Below are 26,582 nucleotides of genomic sequence, written 5' to 3'. Positions count from 1 at the left end.
AGCAACTAGAAGGGGGATATCATTAGTAGACTCTTCTTGCTTAAGGTAGTAATTCGTACAAATCCCAATCAACTGCGGGATCCGTTTACTTACCTGGAGAAGTTTGCCAACGTGATAGACTCTATTAGGCCAACGCATGCCATTCCAAACGTCATATGTAAATACAAAGTATATTTTTATAAAATGACTATAACTCTACTAAGGTTAGGTCAGACCTGAGAGTCTGCTGAACTAAATCAAATTTAAAGTCTGCTGATTAGACCTCGAGTCTGCTGAACTGAAACAGACTTAAAAGTCTGCTGGTTAGTTAAGAAATACCATCTAGGTACTTATGCATACCTATTACAAATATAGGTTAATAGCATACTGAGGAAAAAGGGTTCCGATATCACCGAACTGACAACACCAGGTGAACACGTTAAACCTTTTACTATCTGAACTGATTTTTACTCTTGTAATAGACAGGTTGTTTATTGCAAAGAGTCTGATAAATGTTTGCATGAGATTATTTATCTCTAAAATCGTTACAATGCAAAATAGATAATAAAAAGCAACTCAGACCGAATACACATGTGTCTGGATCCATACATAACTGATAATTGGCATACAAAACCAAGTCAGTCATAACCAGTTCTCCAACAGGGTCACATAGCCTAGGGGAAGGATTGTCTCCGAACAGGGGTTATGTACCCGGGGAACTTTTGAACTGTGTGTGTAGGGCAGTGGTACAAATCCCGGGAATGACAGGCGTTTCTGCTGAGTTTATGAAACAGAAAACTATGTTTGTATTTAACGACTGTTATAAACTGTTTATTGAGTCAACCCTTTCATCAGCATATAGCTGACGTGTTTTTTCCACCCATACAGGTAATTAAGTGCTGGTAAGGATAGACAAGGATTTAGAGTCATGAGGATAGAAGATCTCGGGATGGCTCAATTTTCTTATTAATTCTTGTAATAATAATAAACACTGTTTTGTAACTGAAAACTCGGGTATTTAAATTTCCGAGAAATTTTGACAATGTGAATTAATATTTTAATATATTTAAGACTTTCGTTAAAATGAACCCGCTACTCTGATATATTTACAAAACAGGTACCAACTCTGATAGTCACGCCCAGGCCCTAGACCGGGGTGTGACAAACCGTCATTTTAATGTCTTTCAAATTTCAATTAAATTTTTAGCTCCATTTGTTAATCTTCTTCGTCTTCCCAAACTCTCTCATCTCTTGCTCTCTGGTACAATACAACCACCACCGCACCATTAATCCAACCGCCACCACCATCAATAACCCATCGACCTCCGCTATTAAATCGAACCACCACCTCTAAATCATCAAACCTGCAAATACAAGACCACCCCACGGTCTAAAGCGAGAGCACCACCGTTTGAAGGTCCACCGGAAAAATGAAGAAAAAGATCAGAGTAGTAAGGGTTAACGAAACTAGCGGCAACAACCACTGACACATTCCCTTTTCTTCTCCGGCCACTGCTACTGCTGCGGTCTCATGTAGTGGCACTGGAAAAACGATTAAACATCACCATCGTCGTAAAAATCGATGTAGATCTGAACCCCCTCCGAACCAATTTTCCCTAGAAACTTGCCGGAAAAACGAATAATAGCATGTTGGTTAAGTTTGTTGCAGGTTTCCACCAATCCGATCTACTCTCTCTTGAGCCATCTTTAGCCTGCCACCACCGCTACCTCCGTCTCTACTATTGGCGAAAACCTCTTATCTCCACCATTGCCGCCTAGCCGTCACCTACGCCTTATATGTGAATATTGCTCCTTAAACAGGTCCGATTATGTGTGAAAATGCTCTCATGAATGCAAGAAAAGGGGCATTAGGGTTTATAGATTGTGATTTGTGAATGTGGCTTGGGGATAAAAGATTTTGGTATGAGAGATTTAAATCAATCAATCAATCAATCATGCCCAGTAAAATCCCACCGACAGCAAAGCTATAAGTAGGGTCTAGGGAGGGTGGGATGTAGGCACACCGTACCTCTATCCAAAGGAATAAAGAGGTGGCTTCCAGAGAGACCCTCGGCTCTAAGTACATGTGTATGAAGCAAAATAAAGGAAATCAAAGTTTAACAGTTATATAAAAACTACTACTAATTATAATAATATTAATAATATGATCACAGTTTAACAGCTTTATTAAAGCTAATAATAATTATAATAATAATAATATATGTAAGGGAAATACCATTATGGTATGTGACCTAAATAAGTTAAGTCTAAGCCCTAAGGTATTCAATTCTTTCTAAAAATCCTTAACTTTAATTCTACTTCTCCACGAATTACTATCCTCAACCATGTCCTCGGAGAGGTTTAGGTCTATCAAATCATGCCTAATCCTCTCATCCCAAGTCAATAAAATAAAACTTATTTAGGTCACATACCATGTACTAAAATGACAGATATAAATAAACTAAAATGACAGATATACCCCTGAGTTAACATTAAAATTAAAAGAAGTTAATGATTTGGACGTAATTAGCAAGATATAGAAAACCTCGATGGCCCAGTTGCACAAAATAAACTTTTTGGACGAAAATCACATAATTTATCAAACGTCAGGGATGATTTTGGCACTTTACTCTTTTTTTAATTACTTTCAAAGTCAACCATGATCAACATCTTGTTTTGAAATTTGAACACAGGTTGGAGCTTTTGGACTGGCTTGGTGGCAGCCGGATGATAAAATGGGCGTGGAAACTAGAATGATTGGAACTTTTAGGTAATTACACGATCTATAATTGTTGCAGGTAGATGTGACATATATTTAATGTATAATTTGTTAGGGAATATGTTTTGTTTTTATAGGTACTTGGCTCTCAAATTTGTGCAAAGTGGTAAAATAATGGAAAAAGCGGATGCGTATTCATTCTGGATCGTTGGTTAAGCTAATTATAAAACGAACTGTATAATGATATGATGACGTATTTGTGTCATTGTTTTATGACAGTTTTGAGATTATTTATTTGTTTTGGATTATTATTGTCATGTTTGGAAACTTGTGTATTTAAATTGAAAGTTTGAAATAAATGAATTAATAGATATTTTCATATTTTATATTATATGATAGTATCTTGTGAGCTGTGAACCAACGGTTTGCACCCCGGCATTTCCGCCGTAGGTTAGGGTGTGACATTTTGTGTGAATGCAGCGGAGAAATTGAAAACAGAAAACAAATTCATTGTGGATAAAAAACAAATGAAGAACAACTGTGATTATTCAAAGTCAAAATTTACAGCTTGGTCAAAGCTAAAAAACTGGCAACGTTTATAATCCCGTAACAAACACTTTTAACTTGTCGGAAGAAGAATGGCCAATTGAGATTAAGGTATTTCTTTTTTGTCAAAAAAAGTTATTATTATTATTTTTATTCAATAAGCTTATAGTATTTTATAATATATTTTTTTCATACAGTCCAACAAAGAAGTAGAATCTTTGAGAAGTGCGCCACTTCTCTTCTCCCAAGCTTTGTGTTCAATTGTTTGATGGCTCTACTTCAAATGGATTTAATAGTTGCGGGCCATCTTCTACACTTCCTCATCCTCCTGAGGAAGTTTCTGGCCACAATTTAAATGATCTTGAGGAATTTGAATGCACTCAAATGAACCTTCCAACTCAAGGTGTTAGTGAGGAGTCATCCGGTCGGTATAGGGGGGAGCGCAAAGTTAAGGAAGTGTTTAATTCAAAGTTAATAGAAGTTGGGGACCATATTACCAAGATGGCAAATCTGTTGATTGAAAACACAATCTTTCGAATGACATGGATACACGCATGGAGAAGTTGAAGACATTAGGATGGGGAGAACTTGATGCCGAATATCAAACGCCACTTTTGCTTTTTGCTGAAAGTGCTTATTTGAGGAAAGTGTGGTTACGACTTCAACCGCACGTTTGTGAGCTATGGGTTATGTCACATCTCATTAAGCGATTTGCGAAAGCGTAAAACGGAAATGTAACAGATACAACTGGTATCAAATACATTGTTCATAAAGAAACATTACTAACTAATTTACAATATATTACATCGTTCTAACATCTTTTACAAACTAAGTGATACAATCAAAACTAGCTCTTCAACTACTTTACTTCTAACTCAAATTCTTGTACCAGTTTACATAGCATCGATCACAACTCACACAGATAGCACATAAGCACTTTACTCCACTTTTCTAAATACCTGAAAGAATGATAAAACAGGTCAACTATGAATAGTTGGTGAGTTTCATAAGTTTTAACGAAATCAGTTCTGCGTACCACACAGTTATAGTTTGTATATACGCGCGTATGTAAGAAAATGCATTTACGTTTATATATATACATCTATGTCTTTGTATACACATATGTATGTGTATAAGTTTATGATAAAGTTTGAAATTACGATAAAATAGTGACTATTCGTTCGTACTACGTGCCTTCATTTTTCACGTAAAATCAACCACTCTGGCCCCCCTTCCGCTCACAACGGTTCTACGTAAAATCAACCATTATGGCCCCCCTTCTGTGTAACACCCCGACCAAAGGCGGATTATACATCTGGGCGCCACATATTGTTTCATTACTCGTGACACTATTGGGTGTCAATATTTAATAAATACATTCATTCGCGCACGCGCAGAGTAAACACAAGATATAAATAAACCAACATAAATCAATATATTATAAATCATAATATTCGAACAGCAATAACTTGTCTTGATACATTTTAATCTAGGTCCAAAATAAAGAAAACTTCCTAGGTGTCCACAAGCTCCAAAACAGCTACTGCAAACCTGAACATGTGTTAAAATAAACGTCAAACACTTGCGTGTTGGTGAGAAATCAAGTTTAATACAATACATAGATAACAATAAATCTGCGCGCAACATGTGTATGTCTGGTTTTCAACAAGGGTGTAATCTGATCGGGACCAACTCTAAGATTCATAAGACTGCCAGTGCTCACAATTGAGCTCACAAACAAGACAAACTGTGCATGTGTAAACAAAAGAGAAAATCATAAACGATAGTTCTCCCGTGTTCATCTAATGGTACCATGAAAACTGCGGAATAGACCGACAAGACGGTTAATGATCCACACATACAAATAAACAGCCAAGTCTACGTCCTCAACACATGGGATACTGCGCGACTAAAGTTCATAAACAGTTTAAGACTCTAAGTTTGTATGAACACATGAACATCCCAAAACATTAAAAGCAAAAAGGGATTAGGTACGAGATTACTCACTTGATAAACGATGCGGTGTAAGATAAAGCAAGAACCAACTTTAAACAAGCACAAGTTAACCTATAAATAAGATTATTGTTTTAATGATTTGTTTTAAGTCTTGATTATAAGTTAGCATAATTAATAAGTAAATTATTATATATAATATATATATTACCGGAAAGCAGGGCAGAATAGAAAGGAAGACGGAGGCAGAGAGGAAGGAGGAGGTTAAATTAAGTGTTTGTGTGTGTAGTGTTAAGAAAAAAATAAGATTATTATTTATAGGAAAACCCTAGGAGACATAATCCTTAGAAAAGGGGAAAGGATCTTTAACAGGATCAAGCAAAAGATATCAAAAGATATGGCAGCTGCAGGGGGCAAGATAAAGCTGACAGGGAACAGTAAAAAAAAGGCATGGGCGGATCAGATAAAGGTACAGGTCAAGCATGGAAAAAGCAGATCTCCAAAGATAATGTCAGTCACTTTTTCTGCCAACCAATGGGGTTGGTGCGCATGCTGCGCCGAAAGTAACTTTTCAGACATAAAGCAGATTAGGTCAACAGCTCAAAAGATAAGACAACTCAAAAGCAACGGCTAGATTAAACAGAAGAAAACTCAAAGGGTTTAGCGCGAGAAGGCTCGAGCGCGAAGGCAAAAGTGCGCGAGCGCGAAGGCAGACAGAACCAACCTTAACGCGTCGCGGGAAGAATCACATTTCTTAGCGCGCCGCGGGAGGAACTAAAATTCCTAGCGCGCCGCGGGAAGAACTATAATTCTTCGCGCGTCGAGGGATGAACTACGATTCTTAGCGTGCTGCGAGAAGAACTACAAATCCTTAGCGCGTCGCGGGAAGAACTACCGTTCTTAGCGCGTTGCGAGAAGAATTACAATTCTTAGCGCGCTGCGAGAAGAGTTCGTCTCGCGAATCGCTGTACAGGTGGTCTTCACGCAGGATTCCTTGTAAGGGAGTCTGGCGCGTGGAGCTGCGCAGACAACCTTAGGCGGGAAGGAACAAAGGACAGCAAAGAGTTAGAAGAAAAAGAGGGAAACAAGGCGTAAGGGCGGGACGGCGACAAGAGGGAAAAGAAGGCGGAAAGAGAGAAGAGGGACGGGACGGCGGAAAGAAAGAGAGAGAAAGAGGCGGGAAGGAAAAGTATATTATTATTATTAAAAGTAAAATATAAGTATAAATAAATATTAAATCATAAAAGAAAGAGATCGGGTCAGAGAAACGGGTACCTGGGTCGGGTCGGATCGGGGCAGATGTCACATTCTGCCCACAATGGTTCCACGTAAACTCAAACATTACACAATGTATACATAAATAATTAGTATTTTCTACACATAGTATTTTCTACGCCTATCTACATAGTATGTATACGCAGATACACACACACACACACAAACACACACACACACACACACATATATATGTGTATATATATATATATATATAGTATTTATCACATATCACCAATCACTGTGCCCCCCTTCCGCCCACAATATGCATAATCACAATATTTTCTTGGCAGTCATGTCATAGTCAAGTTAGTTTGTTTAGTTGCAGTAGAACTTGGCTCATAGGCCATAGTCAACTTTAGTTTAGTAAGTTGCAGCAGAACTTGGCTCATAGGCCATACTCAACTTTAGTTTAGTAAGTTGCAGCAGAGCTTGGCTCATAGGCAATACTCAACTTTAGTTTAGTAAGTTTCAGCAGAACTTAGCTCATGAGCTATACTCAACTTTAGTTTGTTACTATTGTGGCCCCCATTCTGCCCACAATAGCCCCATGATCATCACAAACCACGTTATCCCAATGGCCATTACAGACCACGTTGTTTCCCAAATTAGTTATGTTTAACATTACATAACATGTTTGTATAAACATGTTGTCACGTGTAATTTCATTATGTTTTGTCATTCGTACTATCTCCATTTAATATATCAATCAACAATACCAATCACCTTTCATCAGCACGTAGTCAATCATTATGTTTGTAGGGACTTTTCATATATAAATGTTCAGATAATTTATATCCTGAACCGTTTTCAGATAGATAACGTATATAAACATGCTTTTCACTCTAAAAGTTCGACAAAACAGTTTAAAAGTGGGGTCATGAAACTCACAGTTTTGTAGGCACTCAGTGCGAGGTCAGCTCGGGGTTCGTTTCCCTTGCTATCACTTAGTCCATATACCCAATATTATAATAATATTAAAATATTAATATTATTATAATCTTTATACTAAGCTGGGCTGTATAGTTAGTCTGGGTGTGACTGTAACACCCAAAAAGTGTCAATAGGCTTAAATTGTGATGTTTTTTAATATCTAATGTTTAAAATCGAACTTGGCTCAATTTTCCCGTTTCACCAGCTGGGCCAAGTTGCTCGTTTATGCGTTTGGAAAACATGTATACGGATGTAAACTTGGGTAAACGTGTTGGTTGATAAAATGATTAAGTTATAAAGAAAGATCACAAATTAGGGGTCTGAATTCGCTACGGGGCTCGTTTCCGTTTATTCAGTTTGATTTGGGGAAAAACGCGCACAATCTATCCAAATTGTCCGGATTTCTCATAAAAAGTTTGTTTTTACATAATTAATCTGAAAATATGCTTTTTGATCACTCTTGATATTATGATATTCTAACATGTTTGTTAATTACTAACCCGTTGGTTTTTATCAAAATCGAATTTGCTTAACATTCAAATTAGCACAACTATTGATCCGTTTATCATTAAATTATGAAAATTTAAACACTTATTAATTAAAATATGTATATTTTTATAAAAATATTTCTGGAATTATTTACAGATTTATTAATTCATAAAAATTCATTTTATATGCTATATTTAGCCCGAAAATTGTCCGTTACACCAAACGATTTCCGAAAAATCCATCAAAATTCTTGAGTGATCAATACACTTCCCAAAATGACTTGTAGCAGTTCCAGAAGCTAACAATCTTTCCAAATACACTTTTCGAGCAAAAAACGACTATGAAAATCCGAATAAATGCGAATGCTCAAAACATACATAGGGTTTTCCAAATGACCACAAATTTTATATGTGATCATAATATATCAATATGAGCTCTCCATAAAATTTCATAATTTTTCGAGTATTTTAAGTATTTTCCCCATATAAACGTCCATATTCGGTAATAAATTCGTCAAATATTCTCAGATGGTTGAAAAATTACCAAATTTGAACAGGGACTCAATGATATGGTCCCTGATATCCTTGAAAAATTTCATGACCTAAAAATATGCGCATAACTACCTTAATCTAAACAGCCCGTAATCGAGCATTTCGGCATTACCTTATGCGGTTTTCGCCTGTTTTCGCTCTCTTAAGCCAATTTCTGGAAACTTGTGCTTCTATATAAGCTAAGTACATGTCCTATATCACAAACCAAGCATGTATTATCAAGAGACCAACCATGAAAGTTAGGGTTTCGGTTAGGGTTCTAAATCGAACTTTTGAACCGTAAAAACATCGTTTAAACCCTTTAATCCGTGTTTATAGCCAAAAAACTATCAACCAGGTTCCTATCCATGTGTAGGATACAATTTTTAGGGTTTTTGTATGGTTAGGAATGATTTTTGATAATCAAGGATCAATATTTATGGAAAAACCATAATTAAACATGCATAAAATGATCAAACCATGAAGATTTACCTTAGGTTTTTATGTGTGTGTGAAAGAGCAGCAATGAATCTCCAGAAATTTCAAGAAAAGTGATAGTAAAATATCTTGAATTATCATAATATAAAAAGAAAACTTAAGGGTGGAAAAGTCCACTTTGGCGGGCTAGGCTTGTTGGGCCCCCCTTTGGGCCCATTAGTCTCGTTTTGTATGCCCGAACGTGAAATCGCGAGTCCAAGTTTATTTCGGGTTCGGTTTTTGGCGAGAAAAATATATCGGGTACGATAAACAGCGCGAAAACGAGTCTTTTTCAGCCATTTTTGTGTAAATTTAGAAAAACATTCTATTCGTTTGTAAAAATCAAAAATATTTTTACGGATCGCTTAAAAAATCCCCAATAAATGTTTTGTAATTCTTTTTCGGCTTAACGGATGATACAACATTTGTTTCGGAACTATCTCTCGCGTTTAAAGTCATAGCGGGTAGTCAAACGAGCATGTTTTCGTTTAACTGTTTCGCTATAGTACTAAGGCCATAATGTCAATATACTGGCTTATATTAAGCGTATATCACATATAGATGGCCCATTGGAATATCTAGGTCATAACCAGACCCGTTTGGTTACTCGTTTATTCGTTGCGCAATAAGCGGTTAATTGATTATTCGATAAACGAATACTAACGCATGCTCAATTTTGTCACGAATGTCACAAGTTAAGAATGTGGAGCGAAGTATGGATTGTTTTAATTTTATGTGCCATGGATAAAAATTATGTGGATGCTTTTTTGGATCTTATGTTAGGATTTTATTTTTGGATGTTTTGGATTTTTTTAGGTTATGTTATGTAGGATTTTGTAATGTTCGGTTATGTAGGATGATCATGTAATGTTATGTAGATGTGATGTTATGGATTATCTGGATGTTATTATATGAATTTTTTTCAAATGTTAGTAATTATTGTAACAGGTAGCCTATGGACTCGGACGATGAGATTATAGTGTTCATGTTCCTTTGTTGGCATTGGCTAGGGTTAGCATAAAAATGAATTGAAAGGATAAGAGTCCTAAATTCGGCATTAAGCGGTCATGCATATATGCAAAAATTGTTGCATGGATCTTCTACCCAATGTTATGAGATGATGCATCTTTCACGTGATGCATTTGTACTATTGTGAAATCATTTTAAGCATAGAAATTGATTGCAAAGTAGTAGGTCAATAAGTTTGGCAGAAAAGGTGGCTATGTTTTTATTGTTATAGGACATAGTGAACGTTTTCGAGTGGTTAACCGAAGGTTTCAACACTCAATGCAAACGATTCATAAATGCATTCATGAGGTCCTAACAGCAATGATGAATTCCGTAAGAGAAGTTATAATTCCAACATCTTCTAATGCAGTAAAAGTTACCTTAGACCAACATAAAAAGCTAAAACAAATATTTCCTGGGGCAATGGGTGCGATAAATGGAACTCTTATACATGCGGTTGTGCATGTTGATCAACAAACTCGTTATAGGAGAAGAGGAAAAGGTGAATGCTTTCAAAATATCCTAGCAATTTTTGATTTTGATATGATATTCATGATTGTATGGGCCAGATGGGAGGGCATTGCACATGATTCATGGGTTTTAAAAGAAGTTGCATTAACCTGAATTCCGGTTTTCCTTTCCCCCTCACTAGGTTATTAATCATTTTTAACTTTTATAATTAAGTATATTATATATATATATATATATATATATATATATATATATATTTGTAAAAGTTTTGACACACATTTATAGACAAATACTACCTTTGCGACGCTATATACACCAACACTCATGGATTTATGGCTCCTTACCGTAATATGAGATATTGGTTAGTCGATTTTCGACGACAACATTCGTTAACTAAGGAAGAAAGATTCAATTATGCTCACGCACAACTCAGAAATGTTATTTAGCGCACATATGGTGTTTCGAAGGCCAGATTCTCAATCCTAAAGAGAATGGCTCTCTTTTCTTTTCCAATACAAAGAGACATGGTGAATGAATGTTTTGTTGTCCATAACTTTATAATTAAATGCAATATTCATGATCAATTATTTATGGACTACGATGAGAACACCGTCTAGTCTGAAATACAAGGCGGAGAAAGTGATGGCAAGTTCATTCACGACATAGAATGGGATTCACAAGGAATTGAGTATATGACTACTTTGCGTGAGGAGATAGCTACTTGACTAATTTCAAATTAATAAAATTAAAATTGTATACAAAGTATTAATTTCTATTTGGATTTTAGTATGTTTCCATAGATTTTGAAGTAATATTGTGTAATTTGAATTATCTATGATGTTTTGTTTTTTCTTTTTATAATTATTTATCATTCAGAGTTATAAACAAACAAATGCATTTCATTCAGCATAAAATAGTTCAAAGGGTAAAATAGTCATTTTGTATAGTTATTTCAGACGTCCAACTAAACGGACTTTAACTTGTTCAGGTTCAGACTCTCTTAATCATTCAGACCTCTTACTGATTCAGCACTTGTCAAACAGCCCCAGCACTTGTCAAACAGCCCCTTAGTCTAAAGGGTCAAAACAACAACCAAAAGTTTCGTTTTGCATTGAAAGGGTTATGAGGCGTAAACCTCATGGGGGCAAAAAAACAATTTAAGAGATTTAATAATATATAAATAGAGATGTAGGACATAAAAGTATTTTAATTTTGTGTGATTTTGATCTTAACACATATGCCATATGAATTCATATGTGCCGGTGTACACTAATATGAATTCATTTTGGTACACTTCTTTCTATTAGTGGTAATTATTAAAGTTCTAGATTCTGTGAATTTATCTTTGCTCTTCACTTGCAGTTCCTTGTTTTATCGTTTGCAATTCAATCTTCATGTGACTGATTTAGTCTTTCAAATCTTCCTGTGCAATTTGGGTTAGTAAATTCACAAGAAATATAGAGATGAAGAAAGCACTTTGGGTTCTTAGTTCCTTGCTCTAATACCAATTTATTGGCCCTTTGACCGAATCGTATACAAACAAACGAATGGAAATCAATAATGCATGAACACAGTTACATAAGACATTGCATCGTGATAGTATTTAGACTAAACCCAATAGTAAATGAAAAACCTTGGAAGGATTTTGATACATTATCACATCCATCATCCCTTTCTTCTTTCTCTCTTCATTAACATTTATGCACTCACTCACAAACATTTTCTCTCTCTGCTTGGTCTTTGGCTTTAGTCCTAATCCAGAAGAACCTGAACCCGATAAGACAGAGTGACAGACTTGATCTATCTCAAATGACCAAAAGATCAAGTGGGTCAACAAATCAGAATACTGAGTGTGCTAATTGTGGGAGAAACGATATTATACACCACTCACAAGTTACATCTTCTTAGCCAAGACCCTGAGTCAGTGACGGATCCAGGAAAATTTCTCACAGAGGTTGGTTATCAAGCGCTAAGTATTAAATTTTTCCGTTATCTTCGGGTCGGGTCGGGTCAGGCCACATAAAAAAGATCAAACAAAATTAAATTATAAATAAAAAACAAAAATAAATTATAAATTAAAAAAACAAAATTACGTCAATCGCGAGACGCATTAAGGCAACAAGACCCCGAGTTGGTGCGCAAAAACGCACCATTTTACATATGCGATAAAAATATGAATAAACTTTATATGTTTTTTTACATAAACAAAACGGCAAAAACCAAAAAATTATATACATATATATATATACAGGGGTGGGATCCAGTAAAAACTCCTCTTAAAGAGAAAACTTGAAAACTCCTAAAAACTATTTTTAACTTTTTTTTTTAAATTTTTTTTGAAGTTTCGGTTTTTTCCATTATTCTTATATTTTGTTATATGTTCCCAAAAAAAAACCTTGTCGGTAACCTCGTCGGTGTAGTGCACATATGTAATGATGTGCATTGCATGTATGCAAAAGTGTTTGTATTGCATAGTATACAACACTATTGCACATATTTGATACACACTATTGTATATATGCAATATAAGACTAATACGCACATCGATTACACATTGGTACGTATGTGTAATACAACATTAACGCACATGTGCACTACATGGACTTTTATTTTATTATTTTTTTTCCATATAATACAACACTACTACACATATACAATACACAAATATTGAATATATACAACTAAACACTATTAAACTTAAAAATACATAGTAATACACATGTGTAATACAACGGTTTCGCACAGGAATACGTATGTGCGTTACAGCGGGTTTTTTTTAATTTTTTTTAATTTTTTATTTATTTTTTATTTTTTTCGAGTGAAGGGGACCAAAATATAAGAATGGCAAAAACGGAAATTTGAAAATATTTTTTTATATTTAATTAAAAATAATTCTTTAGGAGTTTTTAAGTTTCTCCCTAAAGGTGAGTTTTCTCTTGATCCTCTCCCTATATATATATGTATATATATATATAGGGTAAAGTTAAAATGAAAACACATTTGCGTTGTGAAAACCCGCAAAAAAGACGCTCTAGCTATGTCAATGATTCGAGGGTTGGGGGTGGCGATGGAACTGCAGTACCACGCCTTTTGTCTCTTGTCTCTCTGATTGGGAATTACGACCCCAAAAAGACGCTCTAGCTATGTCAATGATTCGAGGGTTGGGGGTGAACAAGGCCAGTGTGGAGGAGGTTGATTTGGATTAGGAGGTGTTTTCGGACGAGCCCATTGAGTTTATTGAGGAATTTGTTGACAAGTGGATTGTGTTGCGGGATGAGCCGCGTGTGGTGTCAGAACACAGCGGTGTACGGCGGAGGTGGCAGAACACGGCGGTGAACGACCTGAATTCATACTAATTATGTTTTTAATTATTGGTGTGTTTATGTTAGGTGTGTTTTTGTTCTTAGTGTTCTTGGTGTTGTGTTGTAAATATGGATTAAAATTTGGTGTTGTGTTTTAAAACACATTTTAATAAAGATTAGATGTGTTTTTGATGTTGTATTTTAATTTTGGATTAAAATATGATAATTAAAGATTGATTATGTTTTCATATATAATAGAACACACTAGACGATTATGCCCCTAGTGTGTTATAAAACAAATATTTAAATAAAACACACCGTCTATAAACCACACTTTCCATCTTGACCATCTAATCACCAAATCAAGAAAACCATATACGGTTATATATATATATATATATATATACTAGATTTTATCCCCCGTATTACGGGGGTTGTTTTACATTATTCGTTTTTAATATTTATATATGTGTATTTGGATTTTAATTTTATTTATTGTAAGAAAATTAATAATTAATATACTTGAGGTTTGATGATGAAATGGTTTTACAAATAAATGATATGTTATAATCCGGTTTAAAAGCTATCTGGGTTTGGTGATACCCATTACCCGTTTATTTTCTTTATTATAAAATTGTTTCTTAATTATAAATAATATCTTTTTTAAAATAAAATAGAATATTAATTTTTAGTATATTCCTATTTTATAGGATTTTCATATCAAATATTTGATGAGATTATTTTTTAATATAATGAGATGTTATAACTCGTTTAAGAACTATCTGGGTTTGGTGAGACATTTACCCGTGAATTCGGGTCAAATGTGTGAGAAACATTCATTTACAAATAAAGCAATCTGATGGCTTGAGAGAATGGTGGTTTTCCATTTTTCGTTTTTTAATATTTATTTTTTGGATTTTAATTTTCTTTATTGTAAGAAAGTTAATAATATACATAGGGTTTGATGATGAAAGGGTTTCATAAATAAATGATATGTTATAACATGTTTAAAAGCTATCTAGATTTGGTGACCCATGACCTGCTTATGTTTTTTACTATAAAATTATTTATTAATTATAAATAATATCTTTTTCTTTTTAAATTGGATATTCAATTTTAGTATATTCCAATTTTGTTGGATTTTCATATCAAAAAATTGGTAAGATTAATTTTTAATCTAATGAGATATTATAACCCGTTTAAGAGCTATCTGGTTTTGGTAAGACCCATACCTATAAATTTGGGTTAAATCAATGAGAGGCCTCAATTTAAAAATCAAGAAATATGGTGACTTTCATAAAAGGAGTAAGCGACCACATCGCGACACATAGGTTCTTTGGTTTTTGTTTATATATATATATATATTATTTTTGTGTAAAATAAAAAAATAAAACAATAAGATAACAAAATAAAGAGAAAAAAACTAATTAATTCAAGAAAAACTAAAAAAGGTATGCGATAATAACTATGTTAAAACTAACATAAATACCAAGTTTATTTAAATCATTTACCATTTATGCATTATTGTTGGAAATAAAAAAAAATGGAAAAGATAGGGGGGAAAGAAAAGTGTTGAGTCACTACAGAGTACAGACAAATAAGGTACAGTAATAAAATATCAATTTTATATTAAACTTTTCTCTCCTAATATCTCTTTATGCTCCTGCTGCAACTCCAAATATAACTGGAAAATTTTCCGGAATTATTATTTTCTCATTTCTATCTTTTCTCCTTTTCTCAGTATTTTTCAGGAGTTGGTGTCAAAATTTAAAAGGGTCGGTTAGGATTTTTCAAATATATAACACTAATTCTTTTTTTCTCACAAGGTACGGCCGACCTCGTAATCAAACCGTAGATCTGCCTCTGGTCCTTCTGAGCATGCTTTCTGGACTTAGCTTAGCTTAGTTCTCGTGCCTTTAAGCATACACAAGCATTTCAAACACACAAATTTATATATCAATATCTTATTCATTTTAACTTCTTTTTAGACACACCTAAGTTGTTGCAAAGTTCTCATCGAGAAGATCGCAATCCTTTTAATTTAACAATAATATTAATTATAGTCATGTAATTATTTGTTTTCAAAGTTGGTGATAACAAATATTTTCATTGAATTATTCGACATAAACATGAAAGCGAATTATAATCTTTATTCATTTTGCATGTTTAGGGTCCAATAAACTAAGTCACCACTCATCATTGTAAATACCATAAATTTCGAGAAAGAAATTACAAAAACATTTATAATATATAACATTTTGATATTGAAATTTAACAACAATTTAAAATTCAAAGGTCTTACTTATAATCATAGTAGGCTATCAATAAAGGTATTACCGTCCATGTAAGATAGATGAATATGTAAACGCCGATGGCCCTGAGAAAGTTGCATTAGAGACACTCGGTGGTGTTGGGTAAGACGCCACTGGCATCTTTGAGGGTAGTATAGGCAAGGGAGCTTCATACTTTAATACCTGAATTGCTTGTCTCATTGTTGGACGAAATTCTGAGTCAGGGTACACACACCATAACCCAACAATCATTAAATGCTTGATTTGTTCTTCCTCAAAACTTAACTCGAGTCTCGGATCAACTGCTTCTAAAAGTGTCTCCCCACCGTATAGATTCCAAACCCAATCTATTAAGTGTATATGGTTTTCTTGAGACTTTTGCACAATAGGTTTTCTTCCACATGCTATTTCCAATGCAACAACCCCGAAGCTAAACACATCTGATTGTTTGCTTGCCTTGCCTGTAGCTAGATATTCAGGAGCCATGTAACCATAGGTTCCAGCCAATTTCGTTGTTGTTTGAGAACCTTTCTCGCCAACATCACATTACTTGATTTGATATCTATATGCAAAACACATTGCTCACATTCTTCATGTAGATAGAATATAGCAGAAGCCAAACCAATAGCAATGTTGTACCTTGTCCCCCATGGCAACAAACTCTTTTCCATGAAAAGATGTAAATCTAAGTTTCCATTTTCCATATACTCGTAGACAAGCAGGAGTTCTCCTTTGTCGTGGCACCACCCAATGAGTTGTACCAGATTTCTATGCCTTAATCGGCTAATGACCCTTACTTCAGATGCAAATTCCTTGATCCCTTGTCTGGAAGTCTTTGACACCCTTTTGACTGCAACATGTGTATTCTGATCTTTCAAGATTCCTTTGTAAACCCCTCCGAAACCTCCCTCTCCAAGCTTCCCTTCCTTCGCAAATCCGTTTGTTGAACGAGCTAAATCTTGGTAGGAGAATCTTCTAGGCCCTGCTGCATCCATCCCAAATTCTTTTTTCATCACCTCAGAAAGTGCAACTCCTTCCGCTTCTTCTTCTTCCTCTTCAGTGTTTTTTTTCTTCCTCCTCCATAAAACAAATGCAAGTATCAAAGAAAGTCCAACTCCAATTGTGAGTCCAATTGCTAATCCCACAGATATTCCGGATGCATTAGGTGAATATTGAGGTATATTAGCAATTGAATTAAACATCCAAGATTTTATTATGTATTTCTGAAAAGAACTAGCAGCTGAAAACCCAAAAAGAACCAAATCTGATAACACGCCCCTTAGATCAATTGTGTAATTAAGTCCTTCTTCCCTTACCACTTTATTGTTCTGAAAGCCAGTGTAGGAAACAATAAGATTTTTCGAACGTGAATCATACTCGATCCAAGCTTGATGCTCTCTCATTAGGTATGTCAGTTAACCATTGCTTATACCGAACTGAGGTAAGATTGTTGACGTTGATACCTACGTGATCACCCACGGAAGTGTTATCCAAACCATTGTTGCGGTATGTATCAAACTTCACTGCAACAAATGGAGCTATGCTGACATTGGATGTGGTATTAAACGGAAGACCCATGGCTGCACCGCCACTTATCACAGAGTTATTCTGAGCAAGGAAGAATGTAAACCCATCAGAGTCAGAGTCAGAGTCATTTACACCTCCATTTGAATCAATCACAAAGGAGAAGCTGGTAGAGAAGCTGGCTAGCTCCCTACTGGTGTTGTCCCAAATACAAAGGGGCGACATGTATATTGCCTGGCCCGCTAAACTGTTCGGGGAGGTCAGCTGGATTTCGCCACCTGAGAAAGAAGCTCCACTGCTTAATCGGATTAGTTGATCACTGTTGCTAAAGTTTGTGAAATTGAAACTGAGTGAAGCTGCATATGGAATTAAGACCAGAAAGAAGACTGTTAAGATGGCCATGCTTCAGGAACCTTAACACCTCAACTAGGCTATATAACAAGCAAATCAGTTAACTGTCTTGACTTTGTCTACTGACCATTCAGCATACCGTCGTTATGTGGATCATATTTTTAGTAAACTTTTCTAAAGCGAAAGGCAACACGTTTAAGAAGGTAGGCAGGAACAACTAACATTTGAAATATTCAATGAATCTATTGAATATATGAACGGACCATATATGAATTAGGAGAGCGTTCCATCAAATTTAATGACGAGACTTTTATAATACAGGGAGTAGCTAGTTTAGGTGGTTGTGAGCGGAGAATAGAGAAAATGCAGTTATTTTTCTGTATATTTAAAACTAGGCTACGTGCCCGTGTAATACACGGGCCGGATAAAATAAACGTTAATATATCAATTTTTAAATTGTAGTATAGTTAACGATACATGTTATGAGAAGAAAGAAATTAAATATTAAGTTACTCAACCCAAATTACCACATGAGAAGATTTTTCAAGGTTCTAAAATGGCACTTTCATATTTTTATACATAGTAAATGCAAGAGTTTGTACTTTGTAGTAAAGGCAATAGTTTGTTTTACTTTGTATTTTGTAGTACGTATAATGTAGTTTGTTTGAGTCGAAAGTGAAGATCATAAAAAATACATTAACAAAAGCAAATAAAACAGTTATAAGAGTTATATTAAATAAAAGCTCATATTTAATAAAAAACTAAAACACCAAAATCGAATATCAACAAAGCATTTAAAAGCAAACAACCAACACTCATAACAACAACTGCAACATGTATCAATGCAAAACATCTAAACATCAAAATAAACCATTCAAACTTGCTTCTGTAGTTACCAAAACAAACTTTTCATGTCCACGTGCGTTTTAAACACCATAGCCCAACAAATTTGGACCAAAGTTTCTGTTTAAATAAGAATTAATCTAGAAAAATAAAAAAAGGGATTCGAATTAAAGAACCATCGATTAGGATTTATCTGCCTCTATCGTACTTATCGTACGAACCCCTATAATATGTAAGAACGGGTACCCTCACTTCTACATAATAACTTATAATATGAATTTAAGACTGAACATGTATTCAACAAATATGGTCACACATGATAGCTGCTGGAGCTCAGCCATACGTTTAACAATTAAAAAGGTTCGGTATTAAGAAAAGTATGTTATTAATATCTATTAAATAACTAAGCTTTAGTTCATTTATATAAAGGTTTAATCTTATTTAAAAAGATTCGACCACCCATAAATAACAATCCCCTTGTGTTTTAATGATCACGGTATCTTAATTTACCTACTTATCTTTAGTTGTTTCAAGATTTCTCGAGTATACTCGTAAAGACTTAAATTTTCAAACTAAAAAAGCTGCATAAGGTTTGGAAGATGAAATTCTGATGGATGACACAGAAATGTCATATTTCTATCTTTTTATTAAGATTTCTATCTTTTTTTTTTTTTTAACTTTGCTTACTTTTTTGTTTGAATTCATTCAATTAGTTTTTCAAATATTGTTTGAATTTTAACTAAATTTTCAAATTTGAATAAATGATAAGCCGTAAAAGAACCAAATGAGGACCTCTATATCAAGTTGAGATATTGACTATTGACCTATTGTCATTGACGTGTTGTCATTATCATCTGACCGCTTGCTTCTTTTAATTCTTTCTAAATTTTCAAATTCTTTCTCTAATGATTTTTTTTCACAAATTCTTCCGATGCAAATCAATATAGTAGACGATTGCAGCTAAAATAGCAATTCAGTTGCGTCCTTGAATCTTGATATCCATGCAACCTCTCAAAACAGATTGCGAACACCCAAAACAAAGTAAATGAAAGCAAGTTGATATAAATATTACCAACACCTACTGTTAGCAACTCAACCACATACACCTAATAAGGTAAGCGAACACATCTGAACCAAAGAAATTCTAGTAATATAAAAAAGATTTAACCATAACCGACTTGCCTAGAGCAGCAAGTAAGCCAAAAACATATTCCTAAATGGAAGACAGAGACAGCTGTATAAGCTTGTCCAGAAAGATTCATTGTAAAGATTATGAAGGAAGATAAGGTAAACAACAAACGTAGACCTCCTCTTTGCTTGCCACCTAAGCCAAATCGCTTTGTTGCTTGACACGTGTACTACTAGCTGTTAATAAGGGGACAAGTGGCACAACTTATTTTCATTTATTATATAGTATGATAAGATAAGATAAGATAAGATGTTTCTGTAGAATTCTATAAATTTTTTAATATATTTTAAAGTGATTGTGAATAATGAGAAAGAAAATATAATGATAAAGGTATAAAAAATATTATTTAATTAAGAATGAAAGAGAAAATATGATGTGTTTTACTGTAATGTTGTATTTGAAGATAGAGGAAGGGATGTGAATGCTCTTAGACAAGGAGTCAAGTCCCGATCAATATTAAACATGAACTTAACGAATAACTCTCGTTTATTAATAAGAAAATATAACTAAAAAAACTGATTACAATTCTATCAAACCATAACTCAGTTTGACTCTTGATGAACCCTAACACGGGTACATCTCATGTGTGTCTCTATATGAACCTTAACTCGATTGCATTTCACACGTTCTATAATGTCTAATCATAACTTGGGTTTATATAGACTAACTTAATTTGCTAACCGATTATAATTACAATACAATTAGGAAACATAAACAACTATGACCAACTTGTCATTATTGGTGCCTAAAGTTCACCGACTTGTGACTTGAAGTCTGAAATTACGTCCAACAATCATTCCTTAATTTCCGACTCGAAAGATCTTTATCTCCAAACTTGTCTTGTTTTGCCTCGATTCTCCTGGAACACTGCTTGATCCGTAACTGTGTTCTTTCGGCTCTCCTGAACTCGACTACTTGACCTTGTTCCCGACCATTCCCTCAGCCGTATGAACTCGCATATCCACTTCTCTAGTTGCGATTCTCGTAATCTTATCGAGCGAACATCAGTGCTCTTGATCTTTTTAGGTTCCCGAATCAATCCAAATATTAAACTCTTGGCCAAAACAAACTCGTTCAACCCGTATAAAATAAACTTTGAATTAAACCTGCTTGTCCAACCCCTTGCTCCACACAAGCAAATCAATCAATGATGCTCAAACCTACTTAACCAAAAAAGAACAAATTCGTCTTCTTTTCTTTTGAATCTTGAAGCAGCCATAAAAACTTCACACCAAAACTAAAACTTTAAAGTTCAGACCAACTTGTTTTTAATTTCTTGAAATTCATGTCACCAAATATCAAATAAAATTTGACTTTCGAGCCTAAGGACCCATACCAATCAACACAAGATCTCCAATAAAGAAATCCTTTTATACTTGCTGTACGTTCCTTAATTATTTCGCGAGAACCTTTTTTTGTTCTTTATAAAACCACAAAGCAAGAAACAAAATAATTCAGCACGTTGTTTAATTTAATGGCAATTCGAGAAAAACCTTTCACCCAACTTGAAATCTAGCCACAACGGTGAACAGCCAATCATCAACTTTGAGCGTCTTCTCAAAACAGAACAAACCTTAACCTTTGCAACACTCTGATCAAAAACCTACTATTTCTGAGTTAGTGCCGCCCGAACAGCCTAGTCTCTGTCGTTGTAACAGTACCCACGCCGCTGCACCGACGCATCCACAGTGACACAGGTCCGACTTGACCTCCGATTTGAAAACCCGACTTTATTCCAATATGCGCCGACTGATAGCTCCTCCTTAAGCCACCGCTCACCGACAACCGATTATCGATTTCTTGAACTTGATTCAGATACCAATTCAAGTCCCGATCGATATTAAACACGAACCAAATGAATAAGTCTCGTTTATTAATAAGAAAATATAACTCAAAAAATTGATTACCATTCTATCAAACTCTAACTCGGTTTGATTCTTAATGAACCCTAACTCGTTTACATCTCGTGTGTGTCTCTAGATGAACCATAACTCGGTTGCATCTCACACGTTCTATATGTCTTTCTATAACTTGGTTTATATAGATTAACCTAACTTGTTAGCCAAGATATTACCATGAGGGTTCGAACTTGTTAGCCAAGACATTACCATAAGGGTTCGAACGTACTGAAGGAAACAGAACCAGAGATCAGCATCGGGAACAAAGGCTTTGGAGAAGAGGAGGATCCTTTCGGTGGGTGCAATCCTAACTATGACTATCCGCCACGTACGGTCAGTGGCGGACCCAGGATTTTTTGACAACGGGGTCCCGTTATTTTCGGCGTTCAAATTTTTGGGTCGGTCGTTGTTTGGGTCGGGTCGGGTCGGGTCGAGTCGAGTGGAGAAACATAATAGAAAACAATATCATTATAATAAAACACACACAATACGATGTCATTCGAAACGATAAGAGAAAACATTACAATCATGATATGAACAAGTTACATGCTTCCATCTGCAAAATCAAAGCTTTGCCATTACGAAATAGAAAGTAAATAAATACGGGCTCCAAATATTTCTTTTGCTACTAATTTAACATGACTAAACCCATTTTAGATATTTATCGCATTTCTCACAAAATTCCTCATACTCGTAAATAGCTAGACCATCTAAGTTATGCTTAATTAACTTATTATGTTACAACTCTATTCAACAAGAGTCTAGTGGTCAAAGCCAGTTTCGACTTGAACAAAATTAAAATTTTGAAAAAAGAATCGTTTTGACCCGAGCCAAATTGAAACACTCTTAAATGAACCGTTTTTGCACGATCTAAACCGTGCTACTCTCCTCAAACCCTAACTCCATAGCATGGCTCTTCTCTAAATCTATAATATATATGTGTGTATATATATATATAACAATACCCCATCTTCAAACCCTTTCCCCATTCTTTTCAATGATTCTTGCATAACTAACCTTAAAATTAAGTTTTTGACATAACAAAGTCGTAATCTAACAATAATATACAACATACAGTTACTAATCTTAGTAAATAATTGCATAAAATCAATCAATTGGATATCTTTATTTTATGGAGTAAGTGTTTAAAATTACCTTAAAGTTGTGGCAAAATCAGAAATCAATGAAGACAGAGGAGCGCCAAAGGGATGGATGGTGGCTGAGAAGGGCGGCGGCGGCAGGTGGTGGGTTGGTGGCGGTCTTGCGGAGGCTTGAGCAGTGTTGAGGAGTTGAGGTTGAGCAACAACGTTCAGATCTGTTCTGGTTGATGTTATAAACTTAAAAAACCCTAATTATTATATTGACTATTTGACTAAAAAAGAAAATAGCAAAAACATAGAAAAAACGGATTGTGGATGAGACTTGAACCTGGGACATTCCACACCCAAAACAAGGATCTTTCCCAGCTGAGCAGATCTGTAACATTGTTATGGGGTCCAAGTGATAATTTATATGGGGTCCTTCAAAAATTTTCTATATCGCTTCTAAATAAATTTTAAAAAACATTGGTGTCCCGGGACCCCGACGGCTACTATGTAGGTCCGCCCCTGCGTACGGTACGATAAGTACGAGGAGGATTGTGAACATGTTGTAGTGCTCACCGGTTCAAGTTGGAGGAGACAATTAAAATCACAATTTTTAAAGAACTCGAAGTGATATCATAAATAAAGATGAGCTATTTTTTAGTAAAATAACAAAACTATTTTTGTTAAATTCATATTAAGCGCGGAACTGCCCATAATAATTTACTTTATGGAAAATAAATTAACGAGAGAAGGTTAAGTCGAGACCAACAAAATAATTTTGGCAAGTTATAATATTTGAAAAATATGTCTCTTAAAGTAGCAAATTTGTTGAAGCAAAATACCATTACACGATCAAAGATCATATGATAAAAGTCCATAAACCATAGGTTCTAATTACGTTAGTATTAGATAGTAAATAATAGAGGGACTAAAGTGCAAATGCTCACTAGTTTAGGGGTTATAATCGTAATAGCTTAGTATACGTATACAGTAGTCGTGAATGAGGAAGGTAGGAATGATTTTGAGAGTTGTCTCCTTCTTCTGTGTTCTTCTCTATCTCTCACTCCAAATTCTTTTACTACCATTTTGTATCGTAACAAGTGGTATCAAAGCTTCTGGTCACGTCCTTGGAAGTTCCTGATTTCAAACCCTAATTCCCCAAATTTGTTCGTAACCCATTCAATTTCGTCCAATTAATCCATCATTCAAATCGTTGAATTGATCACTTGTTCGATCAATTTTGTTTCTAAAACACCTACTTGTCTGATTTTAATTCAATTCATCTAATTGGTCATCATTCGATCAGCTCCCCAAATTTTGCAATTATGACAACTCGTAATCAATAGATAGAAAAATGACTTGCTGATTATGGCGCATCATTAACTAAATGACTTGCGGATGATGGCGCATCATTAACAGGAAATAGCAACAAGTTGGTCAATGCATTTATTTGGTTTTGTTACTACGTAAATACACGCTTAATTTTATCCAAGAATTTTATAATTTATTCATTTCATTTCATTTATATCCAAGATTTTTATAATTTATTCATTTCATTTATATCCTAAGTCATATAATCTTTTGTCTCTTCTTGTTTATACTCGGTAGAATACCTACTCGTCGTGATGCCACCAACAATAACAAAGACAACAACACCGAACTCACAACCTTGATTACCCAACAAATGGCCACCATTCTCTAACCATTGTTAACCAACTCCACCAAGCAAACAACAATGGTGGTTGTGTTAACCCACCCCGATACACCATCAAGAACTTCAATACCGGCAACCCTATAAAATTTATGGGAAGTGAGGGAGCCACCAGCCTGCTTCATTGGTTTGAAGGCGTTGAGAGTACCTTCCTCAATACCGACTGCCCCAGTAACCTTTGCGTCCATGTGGTGGAATGGCCTAATGAGAGAGGAGTTTTCACTCGGAACGCGATGAAAAAGCTCAAAGCTGAATTTTGGGTCTTACTCAAGAAAGTGGCAAACACGCTTCTTACACCAGATCGTTTCCAAGTGTAAATGGGTGGTTCCCCGGAACCACCCGAGTTTCGAAATAATAATTTATTGATATATAGAAAATATTATAGGAACCACCCTATAAATTAAGAAGGAACCACTCTATTCACACTACAAGTGCTGGACAAGCTGGTAAGTTGCTGGTTTTGTAAATAGAAGGTTACAGGTTTGATTCCGTGCAGCAAGCTTTTTTTTTCTTTTTTAAGTTGCCGTCTCTCTCCCTTCCTCATACTCACTCTTGCTATTCTTCCTAGAATTTTCCTACCGTAAAGGTAAGTTTAGATTCATTTGTTAGATAATTAATTGTTCTTGATGTTTATAATTGTTAAGTTATTTGTTAAATTTTAGTTTTAATTTGTTAGTTTATAAGTTTTTGATTTGTTAGTTTGTAATGAACTTTACCCAAACCATCGAACCGACCCGGATTTTTTTATACCCGATTCTATGAAATTGAAATATATGAAAATAGTGCACCACCTAAAAAATATTCTTGGATCTGCCACTGACGAACACGCTTCTTACACCAAATCGTTTCCAAGATTTGAGTCCTCTCTGCCACACAAGGTTACCCTGTTGTCCCGAAATATCAAGAAATGTATGGGTGGCTTGCCTATGAAAATCCAAGATGTCGTTTTGGGAAGTAAACCCGCTTAACTTAGACACCATTCGCCTAGCCGCTGCCCTAACTGATAACCATATGAAGGAAAGAAAGGGTGAGAAACGGGTTGCGACCGAAGAAGAGAACAAATCGGAACCTTGTCATAAGAAACAAAAGACCACAATGAACTTTGATATGATCACTCCTGCCGTTCCAGTTACCCATGTTGCTCCTACTACTCAAGCTCCCGTAAGAAAACCACATGTGGGGCCGTAACCACTGCGTGCAAAGTGTCAATACCATAATCCTGCGTCTAACCTATGTTGTCAGTGCACAAAATGTGGAAGACTTGGACATTTGGGACATCGTGTCGTGTGCCCAATGGAACTAATATTGCTCCACGCGTAATCCCTGCTATCACTAATGGTAGGACTTGCTACGAATGCGGAGCACCTTACCATTTCAAGAACAATTGCCCAAAACTCCAAGCTGCCAAAGGTCGAGTGTTTGCCTTAGCAGCACGTGAAGACCTTGCTTCCCAAGACAACGACAACTCCATTGGTTTAGTTTGGGGATGAAATCCCCTTAACTAGGGGAGACTATGACAACTTCTAGATCGTTACTTTTGTTTATCAAAAACTTGAATCTATGATTTGAATGGCTTTATTTTAAAACTTGGATTGAGTTCTTTTGAATCATATTTTCTTATAAACTTCCACTATGTTTGGAATCTCATATTTGAGCACTTGTATTAGTTTCATTATGTGAATTGTCGTACGTGAATTAATGCCACACTTTACACGTTACTAATCGATAACAGAAATCAAAATGTACATGCATAAGATATACATTTAATCATGATGCTTGAATCATAAAATTTAAAAGTTTCCACTTACAAAAATTAAGAAAGTACAAGGACTAAAGTGAAAATTTATAATTTAAGGTATTATTTGCAAGTATGAAATTAAAAGGGCTAAAGTGTAAATTTTTTTTTCACTGCGTTATTGAAAGGGTGGTTATATACAAACACCATCCCCATGGTGTGTGAATAAGACCACGCAGCTCGTATAGGGCCTATACGAGTCGTATAGGCCTC

General features: G+C 35.1%; 1 protein-coding gene across 1 annotated transcript; it reads right to left on the bottom strand.

Annotated features, from left to right (window-relative positions):
• Positions 1 to 1,195: 1,195 nt before the first annotated feature.
• LOC143550263 (L-type lectin-domain containing receptor kinase IX.1-like) lies at positions 1,196 to 24,762 on the bottom strand. Its single transcript, XM_077040947.1, has 5 exons — positions 24,567 to 24,762; positions 17,351 to 17,853; positions 16,560 to 17,301; positions 16,020 to 16,500; positions 1,196 to 1,343 (listed from the first exon to the last, which is right to left on the bottom strand). The coding sequence occupies exons 1-5, from the start codon at positions 24,760 to 24,762 to the stop codon at positions 1,196 to 1,198; spliced, it is 2,070 nt and encodes a 689-aa protein (XP_076897062.1).
• Between the last annotated feature and the right edge of the window lie 1,820 nt (positions 24,763 to 26,582).

The sequence above is a fragment of the Bidens hawaiensis genome, unplaced genomic scaffold (genome assembly GCF_021521415.1).
Source record: "Bidens hawaiensis isolate Kalapana, Puna unplaced genomic scaffold, B.hawaiensis_p1.1 tig00015978_1, whole genome shotgun sequence".
In the NCBI taxonomy this organism is placed as follows: domain Eukaryota; kingdom Viridiplantae; phylum Streptophyta; class Magnoliopsida; order Asterales; family Asteraceae; genus Bidens; species Bidens hawaiensis.
Note: the sequence above shows the minus strand (reverse complement) of the source record. Positions and strands in the feature narration are given on the sequence as shown.